This window comes from Callithrix jacchus, chromosome 7 (assembly GCF_049354715.1).
Source record: "Callithrix jacchus isolate 240 chromosome 7, calJac240_pri, whole genome shotgun sequence".
Taxonomy (NCBI): Eukaryota; Metazoa; Chordata; class Mammalia; order Primates; family Cebidae; genus Callithrix; species Callithrix jacchus.
In genome coordinates this window covers 71,961,339-71,973,993 of record NC_133508.1, presented here as the reverse complement: position 1 = coordinate 71,973,993, position 12,655 = coordinate 71,961,339, and the positions used below count along the sequence as shown (strand labels likewise).

At 36.4% G+C, this 12,655-nt stretch overlaps 1 protein-coding gene across 22 annotated transcripts in view; it reads right to left on the bottom strand.

Moving 5' to 3' along the window:
• Nucleotides 1–12,655, bottom strand: part of ZMYM4 (zinc finger MYM-type containing 4) — a 154,835-nt gene that overhangs the window by 21,689 nt on the left and 120,491 nt on the right. For all 22 annotated transcript variants that reach the window (XM_035250756.3, XM_078331189.1, XM_035250753.3 and 19 more), the window contains 10 exons: nt 11,448–11,598; nt 10,582–10,697; nt 9,489–9,764; nt 9,163–9,313; nt 7,736–7,908; nt 7,068–7,218; nt 5,565–5,705; nt 5,235–5,272; nt 3,863–4,007; nt 948–1,066 (listed from right to left, as the gene is read on the bottom strand). In XM_035250756.3, the coding sequence (XP_035106647.2) occupies nt 948–1,066; nt 3,863–4,007; nt 5,235–5,272; nt 5,565–5,705; nt 7,068–7,218; nt 7,736–7,908; nt 9,163–9,313; nt 9,489–9,764; nt 10,582–10,697; nt 11,448–11,598 (1,461 nt within the window). The remainder of the gene's footprint in view (nt 1–947; nt 1,067–3,862; nt 4,008–5,234; nt 5,273–5,564; nt 5,706–7,067; nt 7,219–7,735; nt 7,909–9,162; nt 9,314–9,488; nt 9,765–10,581; nt 10,698–11,447; nt 11,599–12,655) is intronic.

Genomic DNA, 12,655 nt, shown 5'->3' with positions numbered 1-12,655 from the left:
ATGATTTGTGAGATGATTTAGGTACAAAAATAGCAAACAAATTTAAGATGTATTCATCGCTGATGTTTAAACTAGTCTTGCTAGTTTGTTTTTATAAGACTAGAGCCATTTAAATAAAAATTCAGTAAGTGCTCTGAACATTCAACAAAATATGTCTCTGAATGCTCTAAAGGAATAATTCTATAATACACTTTCATTTTTTTTTGTCTTTGCTTGTATTTCTCATAATTGTTTCCTTTAAGGACTCAGAACCTGGGAAAAATAAATTTGTAATTAAAAAACACATTTTTCTGGCTGGACGCGGCGGCTCACGCCTATAATCCCAACACTTTGGGAGGCCAAGGCAGGTGAATCACTAAGTCAAGAGATCGAGACCATCCTGGTCAACAAGGTGAAACCCTGTCTCTACTAAAAATATAAAAATTAGCTGGGCATGGTGGTGCGCGCCTGTAGTCCCAGCTACTCGCGAGGCTGAGGAGGGAGAATTGCTTGAACCCAGAAGGTGGAGGTTGCAGTGAGCCGAGATCGTGCCATTGCACTCCAGTCTGGGTAACAGCGAAACTCCGTCTCAAAAAAAAAAACAAAAAACAAAAAACACATTTTTCTTTAATCAAAAATGAGAATCATGTAAATCACACTATTCTTTTCACCCTTGCTAGAACCCAGGATTTCAACATACACTATTTCTGATCTTTTTCTATTTAAGTGGTCTTATTGTGTATGTAACTTTTTAAAAAAGCTACATCATAACCTTTTCTGAAAAGGAAGGGTATAAATAAAAGTAGTCATTTATATAATCCATGTTAAGTAATAATGATAATATGATAACAGCCAATCAAAAGCAGGTATATTTTACCAACAAATGAAAACCTTCTTCACAGAACTATACAATTTTAATTGGGGAAAATGCATGCTAAATTAGCTTTAATCTCTCAATGATTACTCACTGGAACTGGAATTCCAAATGGGACTGGAGCATATTGAGTGTAAAGATGGAGAGGTATGGGAACAAACACTGGTACAGGAACTGGCACCACAATGATTTGGGGCTGACTTGGAGTGTCTTCTAAAAACAACAACAAAATCACAAAAAGCAAAGAGGGTTAGAAACATTTTAATACGATTTCAAAATAAAAAAGCTTATGGCGGTTTATAGTTCAAAACAAGAGTAACCTATGACACTGTAGGAGTTCTTACCAAGGAGAAATAACTAAAGTAGCAAAAAAAAAAAAAAAAAAGGCTTGAATTAGCACTGACAAAAAGTGGGTAACATAATAAGTATCAGTGATACAAGGAGAAAAATGAATGTAGGATAGAATATAGATTGATAGAAATTAGATGGAAATAATTTGGATGAAACAAAGATCCTAGAAGACAGGCATGGAAAACTACTTGCTAAAGAGGAGACTGAATATGGAGGGGGCCATTTCTCTCATGCTATAATGCACATTCTAAAATCATTTGTAGTAGATAGTGAGGAGCCACTGAAGATTTTTTTGAACACAAAGCAGTGATGAAAATGACATCAAAAAAGATTAATTTGGCAACAATTTCATCACTGAATTAAAACTGTATCAACTATTAAAGTAGGAGGCAATTATAATATGCAGAGCTAAGATGACGGAAGACTACTCTAGGTTATGATACCTACAAAAAAGAAGAAATATATACAGCAGATGTTCTAAGTATTAAAAGGATGAAATAGAACTTGAAAAAAAAACCTTAGAGAAAGTAGTAAGATGGAGGATTCATTCCATTATTTAACAAATACAGACAGTCCCCAAATTAACGATGGTTCAATACAGGATTATTCAACTTTATGATGGTACAAAAACAAGTACATACCATACTTCCATATAGCACTGAATAAATTACATGATATTCATAACTTCACTGTAAAATAAGCTTTGGGTTAGATTATTTCCCATCTGTAGGCTAATGTAAGTGTTCTGGGCATGTTTAAAACAGCCAAGACTCAGCTATGATGTTTGAGAGGTTGGGTATATTAAATGCATTTTTGACTGTTGATTTTTTTTAACATATGATGGGTACAACATTATAAGTTGAGGAGCATATGGAGTCCTTTCTATGTGTCAAAAAATATGCTAGATAAGTGTAAAAGCATTAATCTAGGAAAAAGGTAATGCTAGGGACAGGAGGAGAAAAGCTAACAATTTGACTAGAGTTAGAAGTGGGAAAATAATATGGGATAAATTTTTTGTCTTTTGTTTTACAGATGGGGGTTCCAGAACTCCTGGGCTCAAGTGATCAAAGTGCTGGGAGTACAGGCATGAAGCATCACACTTGGCCAATCAACTTTACATAATATAGTGGACATTAAAAAAATTGTTACTTGATTTAGAAATGTCTGATAACCAAACTACACAATACTAAATAACTTGCTATTGGTTAAAAAAAAAAAAACTAAATCATTTATAGCCTTGCTATTTTGGTGTGGTTCATGGACCAGAAGCACTGACTTTACCTGGGAGCCTCTAAGAAATGCAAAAACTCAGGCCCCACTCACGAAGACTCTAGTTATTCTGGATTCTTGGATAAAATTCCTGGATAATTCATGTGTATATTAATCTTTGAGAAGCACTGGCTGACAGGACAGCCTTGCAGATCTAGAAATCAACAATTTCTTTCTAGTTTAAAAATTCTGAGACTTAAAAAAAATTTTTTAGTAGAGACGTTTTTACTATGTTGCCGGTGCTGGTCTTGAACTCTTGGGCTCAAGTGATCCTCCCACCACCTTAGCCTCCCAAACTACTGGAATTATAGGTGTGAGCCACCCACCAGCCAAAATTCTATGACTTTTAGATGGCAGCATGAGGAGCTACAAAGATCTATTCCTTAATGAAATAAGCAAAGAGGGTGAAGACTATTTAAATGCTTAGGAAATTGTCCTAAAGGCATACACCAAATGAAGAAACATTTATTCACGAAAATTTGTTAAAATTTGGTAAGAACAGTGAGAGTCTGTGACATTTCAGCTATCACAGGCTTTATCCTCCCAGCTCAACTCAGCTCAGCTTGACAGAAACTCCATTCTGAGTAACTGCGGCCAATAAAAATAGACTTCTCTCCCCTCAAATGTCAATCAAGTGTTACCATATCTCATCAAGAAGGGTAGACCACAAGCATTTCTTATCCACTCCAACTGAAAGCTGAAGAGGCTAAATTCCTGGTGAGTATGGCCAAGAGGTCAGGGGCTTCCCTTCACTCAGTTTCCATCCACTGGATGGAGGCTCTACCCTAGGAACAACAGGTCAGGAACACTGGGATCCTGATCATCCTCACCCCAGCTCACTTGTAGGATGGAAGTTCCATGTCAGGAGAGGCAAGCCAAGAAGGCCAGAGACAACCACCCTGCCCAGCATCCACAGAGGTACCTCAAAGATTCTGCCTAGGGGGAGGGGCAGTTCATTAAAAAAAAAAAAAGAAAGCTCTGAAACTCTCCTCAAAGGAACTGACTTCATTTGAAGCAGTGTGAAGTAGCTAAAAACAGACTGTGGAGTTCAAACCTAAGGTTGCCCTGGAAAACAACAGTGCCTCCTACAAGCCTGTCCTATAATTCCAAACCTTATGCTTACTCTATAATATTACATTGTCATTAATAAGAGAATTAAATGACTTGTTCACAGTTTGGTATCACTGATTAACTTCCTCCTCTTTGACCCAACGTGTTAAGCCTCAGATGGGGAAAATACCTAACTTACAGGGATGCTGTGAGAACTAAACTGGGCAATGTATACAAACAACCAAACAGGTCATCTAGAAAACAGCAGGTACTCAATGTAAATAGATCCTACATTTCTTTCCCTCAAAAAATTCAAAAAAGAAAGACCAAGGAACATACCTGTCTGGCATTCTTTGTTTTGGGTATGTGGTTTGCAAGAGGTGGCTTTAGTCTGCGTGATGGGTTTGCATAATAAAGCTTTGTTCTTCAAAAGCCTTGGAGGTTGGGTAGGTGGCAGTTTCAGGGCATCTGTTTGTGTACTTGCCTAGTAAAAAAATAGAAACGTTTAGAAACCAAAAAGATTTCTTAAAATCTCATCATAATTATTAGAAATATTATAATTGCAAAATAAATACCATATTGGAATTACATGGAAGACATAGCAAGTAAATATTCAACCAAATGTGTGAGAAATACAATATTCCTAAAATATTAATAGTAATCAAGGAATGTTTTGATTAATTACTTTGAATGTCTCTAATCACAATTTCTATCTACCAAGAAAAATGTCATTTCTATTGTAACACACTGTTGATCAATAACAATGTTGGCTAAGTTTAAAATGAGAATTCTTACTTCCTGATTAAGACATAGAGGACTTAGTTTCAAGATAACTAGGAACAATACAATCACTTATGATCATTCAAGCAACTTGAACAAAGACAATGTAAAAGCTATCCCAGAAACCTGAAGAAATACTTTACAAGTGCCACTGTTTCAGTAATAAGTTTTTCTCATTATTTATTTTCTTCTTAAGAGACAAAGCAGAAAATATTAACAGGTTTAAAAAATAAATAATTTTTTTGTTGTTGTTTTTGAGAGAGAGAGAGAGAGAGTCTCACTCTGTTGCCAGGATGGAGTGCAGTGGAGCAATCTCAGCTCACTGCAACCTCCGCCTTCTGGGTTCAAACAATTCTGCTACCTTAGCCTCCTGAATAGCTGGGACTACAGGCGTGCGCCAGCATGCCAAGCTAATTTTTGTATTTTTAGTAGAGACGGGATTTCACCATGTTGGCCAAAATGGTCTCAATCTCCTGACCTCATGATCTGCCCACCTCAGTCTCCCAAAGTGCTGGGATTACAGGCTTGAGCCACTGTGACCGGCCAAAAACGGATTTTTTTTTTACAATATAATCTGTACTGGGTTGGGGGGAGGATAACCTACATTTTATAAATATTTTATTTATACTCTGAGTATAGCACAAAATAACCAAAAATCTTTCATGACTAAGTCCTGTACAATTTACTTCAATTCTGTATAATTTTAAAAAAACTTTCAGCAACTACATAGTCAGCATTCAAAGATATTAAAACACATAAAAGACCTATTTAAGTAGCCAGAAAATCCTATTCCTGAACAAAGATTAAATGAGCTAATGAAATCTATTTCATATAATAAATAAAGGAAGGAAAATTAGCTCATACATATTTATAATGTATGAAAATGAAAAACAAATACAGTGACAATACCAAGGAAAGTAATAAAACTTACATCCCCAATGATTTTCGCTGTTACTGTTGGAACTGCACCTTGATAGAAATTAAAACATAAATTTAAGATCTTTACAATTATTTTAACATTAGCACGAAAGGTTGATTATCAGCACATAAACACAAACCCACATACTAAGAACATGTGATAATTTAATTCAATGGAAGAGACTAGTAATTCTAAAGCAAGAGATATGAAACTTGTATAGCAAGCCACCAACCCTAATATGAATGTGTCAAATATATGAAAATAATCCCTGATGAAAGGAGTTAGAGAACCACTGTATTCAACTTATATGGGCTAGATAAACACTTTCCAATCAAGACATACCTTGTAAGACACTGTTAGAATTCACTGTGGGCTGAGCAGCAGGAGCACTTGCCAATGATACTACATTGGCTATAACTGGAGTTGAATCTTTTCTCAGAGATGGGGGTCCTACTGAAGCAGCTTGAACCATGGAAATACTTGCTGATTAAAATAAACAAAAATAAGAAAACCTTGTGTGATGTATATGTACTTACACAGAAACCATTTCAAGGAAGTTAAACAATGTTTTCAGGTTTGAGTAATTTCTGTTGGAGCAAAGTCACTTTAGGATTAACTGGGTTTTGGTTTTCTACTTTTTAATTAGTAAAACTTGAAAGTTTTCTATTTACTTTATCTTTACATAAAAATGCAACAAATAGTCTAACTTAAAAACCAACAATGTATGCCCTAAGTGCATGCAAAAGAAAAAAAAAACAAAACCAACAATGCAAATCCCCAAATAATATGAGGATCACAGGGTAGATTTAATGGATATTTAAGCCTAATGTTTTCTTAAATCCTGCCTTTATATAGAAAGAATTTTTTTTTAAGTTTTGGAGTAGGCTCTTATAGATTTTCCTTTTATTTGTAAGGAGACTATACTTAAATTCTTGTAGCTTTCAGGATGATACCAGTGTTGTTGGTTTTTAAATGATAAAGTTACACAGTGTGTAGTCCTGATAAGTAAGTTCTGATAAGCAACAAAGAGCAAGAACAATAAATAATTACTCTGAGAGATGATCTTCTACAGGTAGCCCCAGGAGCATGGCCTCTTTCTGCAAGTAGCCCCCTCCAGCAGGCAGGACCTTATAAAACTTCCCTCAAACCCCTGCCTCTCTGCAGCCTTCCCCTTCTCTGCTGTGCTGCTCACTGCAACCTTGCAACGTATTTTCACACTTTCTCTAATAAATCTGCCTTTACCTATAACCGTTTTGGTAAATTCCTTTACAGCCCGTGACATTGGCCCTGACTAGTCACACCCACGACATATAGTTTTATTTTAATTTAATTTTTTGGAGGCAGAGTCTCACTCTATCATCCAGGTGGGACTGCCGTGCTGTGGTCACAGCTCACCGCACCCTTGAACTCTGGCCTCAAGCTGTCCTCCCACCTCAGCATTCCAAAGGCGGTGGGATTATAGGTATGAACCATCACACCTGGCCTGCATATGGTATATTTAAAAAGTCCTGTGATTTCAACTTTATGTCTTTTGTTATAAGTAGCCTTAAAGAATTTTTTAACTAAGCCAGTTATACTCAATTACAAACTATTAGCTGTTACCATTTCCCATAAACTTAAGTTCTTACAAAGTTCATCTGATTCAATATTCTCAAATAAATCTATTTAATAAAAAACACATTTTTACTCAGCTTTAATCTAAGGTGTTCAACAACAAAAATCTAAATGTTAATGACACTGAATACAGGAAAACTGATGTTTCATGAAACTGATGACAACTGTTTACACAGTTCCTGATCCTAGTATTGATCAAAGACTCCATTCAGTACTTAAGTTTAATTTTACCTGCACTATTTTGTGAAGGTGGGTCACAAACACTTTGCTGATTACAGAACATCAAGATACAAAGCAGGTTACAGAAATGTTTCATTTCCCCTCGCCATTTCAAGGACTCACTGAGTTTACCCTGTCGCTTACAGGCATCACATTTGGCCATCTAAAAAAAAGAAGGCAGTCAAGGAGTAAGAAACAAATTATCTGTGGTCTGACAGAATAAAAATAGGACACGCACAATAAGTGAGGAAATTAACTTAGAATTTAGATCACAAATTAAAGTTTGACTATCAATGATTTTATACTAAATAACTTTTTTAAAAAAACATGTAACATACAGACTTCACTCTACAGCAATTAAAAACCAAAGTGAAGTAAATATAAGGTCTATCTTCCTCCAACACTTCAGAAGACAAATTCATTTCATTTAAATAATACATGAATAAGATTATAAAAGTTTAAATATTTTAATGTCTTAAGAATGATATGCCTCCTACAGGAAATTAAAAGAAAGAAAACTTGAATGATATTAGTCTTTCTAAATCTTATATTAATTGCTAAAGGGCATAAAATATGTAACACTTAAAAGTTTTAAATAATTAAGGTGTCCTTTATATGACATGATATTTAAAAAGGGAATAATTTATGCCTTAGCTTGAAAAGCCTGGAATGTGATTTACCTGATAGAACAAAACTGTATATTTAGACATGCATTCTTCACAACAGAACTCTTCCACTTTTCCTCCTAAATTATTCTGTACCAATTTGGGAGATGTCTGTAAACAATAACTGCACATTTTACAGTGATTTCCCCAGCGTTTTGCCAAGTCATGTTTATAAAGCAATTTGCAACCTAAACATCAGGAAAGATAAAATTAACATTAGGTAGAAATATTAGTTTTCTGCATCTTTAAATAGCCTAGGATAGGCTGGGTGCAGTAGCTCACACCTGTAATCCCAACACTTTGGAAGGCTGGTGGGAGGATCGCTTGAGCCCAGGAGTTTGAGACCAGCCTGGTCAACACGGCAAGACCCTATGTCAAACAAAAACAAAAAACAAACAAAAAAGAAAAACTGCCTAGGACAAAGTTGTCAAACTTGGGTCCAGACAGGTTCACAGATCAAGAGATCAGTTTAGAGTATCTACACTAGATTTTTTTTTTAATGATTTAAGACAGGATAAAACAGAATATAAAATATTAAACTGCATCAGTTTTGTTTCATGAAACTTTTGGAGCTGGGCACGGTGGCTCACCCTGTAATCTTAGCACTCTGGAAGGCCAACATGGTTGAATCACCTGAGGTCAGGAGTTCGAGACCAGCCTGGCCAACAGGGTAAAGCCCCATCTCTACTAAAAATACAAAAATTAGCCAGGTGTGGTGGCAGGAGCCTATAATCCCAGCTACTAGGGAGTCTGAGGCAGGGCAATCCCTTGAACCCGGAAGGCAGAGGCTACAGTGAGCCAAGATTGTGCCATGACACTCCAGCCTATATAACAGAGCAAGATTCTGTCTCAAAAAACAAAAACAAATAAACTTTTGTTTTATTTAGGTATGTGAAAATATACTGGGTCACAGTATAAATGTATTTCTTCTTTTGTGTTAGCAAAAAGGTTGAAAGCCCCTGCTCTAGAAAGCTAACTTAACACCACTTTAGAGTAAAATAAAAATTATAAACTTATAGAATAGTTATCTAAATAAGGAAAATAATCTTTCACATATTAATTTGCATATTTGAGCCACTTATATTCAGAAACATAATGGCTGTTTAAAACAAAAAATATATAAACTTAGGATGTTACCACAATTTAAGGCATTACATTTAGAAATAAGTTCAAGAACTAGAAGATCCTTGAGGTCTCCATCAACCTAATAATGGGGAACCTAATGATGGTAAACGTTTTCACATCAAATCTTTCATTTCATTTTAACATCTATGTAAGATAAAAAATAACTAGATCTAAAAGAATGAACGAAGTATAAATAAATCAAAAAGGCATTTACATTATACATAAGAAATAAAACAGATGAACTAAGATAGTGAAAGCTTAAATCATCAACTGCTTTTAAAACAACCAACATGCTCAGTATATAAGATAATCTTTACCTTCACTACAGAATGACTTGTCAGCACCTGAGAACCGAACAGTCTCCTTTACAATTTTCTCAATTTTACAATATTCACACATTGCCATTACATTATTTATTTTCTTATATTCATCAGAACAATTCTTGCCACAGAACTGAAACATTTTGCCCTGCAAAGAAATAATCATTAAGTATGAATTAAACATCTGGTTTGTCTCATGGAACTCCTTATCTCCCTTACTTTCAAAATAAATGGTGTAATTTTGAGAGATGCAAAGTTAAAAATAATTTTACAAATAGACCCATGTATACTCAAAATCTTACCATGAACATGCTACACTTTACCTTATAGTCAAGAAGTTCTGGTTTTGTGGCAAAAAGACGGTTACAGTGTTGACATTTGAGTTTCACAACACTTCGTGCAAACCCAACATGCTGGGACTGAGCAGCGAGACGCTGGAGACCAGCTGCAGCAGAGCTACTGATGGAGGTGGGAGAAACAGCAGAAGTGTTACCCCCTCCTGCTGACACTGTTGAACCTGTGGGGATGCTTACAATTACTTGGCCCTGAGACAAGGGCACTACAGAAGAATTCATTCCAGTTGGTTTGTTGAATAAATTCTGGAAAGACAAAACAACAAAAAAGATCAATTTAATCATTTGTTAAAACAAAGAAGTATCGTGTGCCTACATATGCCAAGCACAGTTCTAGGTATGTAAGGTACATCTGTTAACAGGCAATCTTCCTGCCTCTGAGCCGTTTATAATGGAATGGGGGAGTCTCATTTATGATGAAAAAATAAAATAATTTACCTAATAATCTTCCTCAAAAATAATATCCTCTCAGTAGATAATCTTGATGATAAAAGTACCACTTAATGCTATAGAAGGCAGTTAAATGAAATTCTAAATACAGAATGAACTACAAATCCAAGTTTCATAGGAATGATATACATAGAAAAGTACACAATCCAGGCCCTAGCAAACACCTAATAAACGTGCATTACTATAGTAAGTGATAGGTTTGAATTTGTGTCCCTGCCCAAATCTCATGTCCAATTGTAATCCACAATGTTGGGGGAGGGGGCTGGCAGGAAGTGACTGGATCATAGGGGTGAATTTCTCCCCTGCTGTTTTCATGATAGTGAGTTCTCACGAAATCTGGTTGTTTAAAAGTGTAGCACCTCCCCCTCCTCTCTCTTCCTCTTGATCCCGTCATGTAAGACATGCCTGCTTCCCCTTCACCTTCCGCCATACTTGAAAGTTTCCTTAGTCCTCTCCAACCATGCTCCCTGTACAGCCTGTAGAACTATGAGCCAATTAAACCTCTTTCTTTATGAATTATCCAGTCTAGGGTATTTCTTACAGCAGTGCAAGAACAGACTCATACAGTAGGTGACTCACTGACTGAAGAAGAGGAAGGTTCCTGAAGCCATACCTGGAAAGCTACGACACAGCTGTAGCTGCAGAAGTTGCGTATACTTCCATCTGACATGGCTAGATGATACTGAGGAATTGCTGAGGTTTTACAACTGTTACACTGAACTTGTACACCTTAGCAAATCAAAATAAAAAACCAATGAGTAATATGTATGAATGTACACAAATGTATGAGAAATTAAATAAATATTATATAACATATGAAAATTCAAGGGCCAGGTTAAGTTGTAGGTATTGAAACTAATACATGTCACATACAGACAAAAAATAACCTAATACTGGGCCGGGCATGGTGGCTCATGCCTGTAATCCCAGCACCTTGGGAGGCCGAGGCCGGTGGATCACATGAGGTCACGAGTTCAAGACCAGCCTGATGAACATGGCGAAACTCTATCTCTACTAAAAATACAAAATTAGCCAGGAACAGTGGCACATGCCTATAATCCTGGCTACTAGGGAGGCAGAACTGCTTGAACCCAGGAGGCGGAGGTTGCAGTAAGCTGAGATTGTGCCATTGCACTCCAGCCTGGGCAATGAAAGCGAGACTCCGTCTCCCAAAAAAAAAAAAAAAAAAAAAAAAACCACAACTAACCAAATACTGAAAATTTTTCTTTTTAATTTAAATTACTCAAAGTTTACCGGGTGTAGATAAGAAAATAAAGAAGCCATATTAAATTCTTTTGGTTAAATAGGCATGCAAGTAAATAAATAAGCAAGCAATAAAGATAACAGATGATATTTTATGACAAATATCTGAAATACGTGAAATTTGCCTTAAAAATCAACCAAAAAATACCATAATACAAAGCAATAACCATAATTTTTTGAACTAGTACATTTCATAGTTTATGAAACCAGTATTACCTGCAGAAGTAACCATTTTAACTCTGTAAGCAGATAAACAATTAACGGAACAGAAAAGCTCTGTCTTCCCCAAGCTATTGGTATTTTCAATCATTTCTGCTGAGGATCTCAATGACTTGCAAAGCGCACATGGTGTAATTTTGGCTGATTTCTATTAAGAGAATAAAACAACATTCATTTTTACCAAATTTCTAGTAAAAGCATAATTCTTTGAAATGTTTATACTCAACACTTTTGAATTATTTGAAATCAGTGAGTTTCAATTTTTTTTTGTTGTTGAGATGGAGTTTGGCTCTTGTCGTCCAGGTTGGAGTGCAGTGGCGCAATCTCAGCTCACTGCAACCTCTGCCTCCAGGTTCAAGCGATTCTCCTGCCTCAGCTTCTCGAGTAGCTGGGATTACAGGTGCCTGCCACCACGACTGGCTAATTTTTGTATTTTTAGTAGAGACAGGGTATCACCTAAACCCCGTTGGTCACGGTGATCTTGAACTGCTGACCTCAGGTGATCCTCTCACATCAGCCTCCCAAAGTGCTGGGATTACAGGGTGAGCCACTGTGCCCGGCCCATTTTCAAACTTTTATGATTGTAATCCTCAGTAACAAGTTTTACAGAAAAAAAGAAAAAAATAAAGAAAAAAGGCTGAGCATGGTGGCTCACACCTGTAATCCCAGCACTTTGGGAGGTCGAGGTGAGTGGATCACCTACAGTCAGGAGTTCGAAACCACCCTGACCAACAAGAGTTTGCCTTTTTGTATTATGTATGTATATAATAAAACTGAAAACAGTTTTATGGAGGAATAAATGTCATGATAACATGTAATGCACTTTGATATTTTCCAATCTATTCTATTTCATTAAAAAAGCATGCAGCTAGGTACAGTGGCTCACTCTGTAATCCCAGCACTTTGGGAGGCTGAGGTGGGTGGATGACCTGAGGTCAGGAGTTCAAGACCAGCCAGGCCAACATGGTGAAACTCCGTCTCTACACAAATACAAAAAAATTTAGCCAGGCATAGCGGTGGGCACCTGTAATCCCAGCTACTCAGGAGGTTGAGGTGGGAGAACTGCTTGAACCCAGGAGGCAGAGGTTGCAGTGAGCTGAAATCACACCATTGCATTCCAGCCTGGGCAACAGAGAGAGACTCTGTCTCAAAAATAATAGTAATAATAATTCTGGTTATAACCTAGTAATTAATTTCAGGGTCTA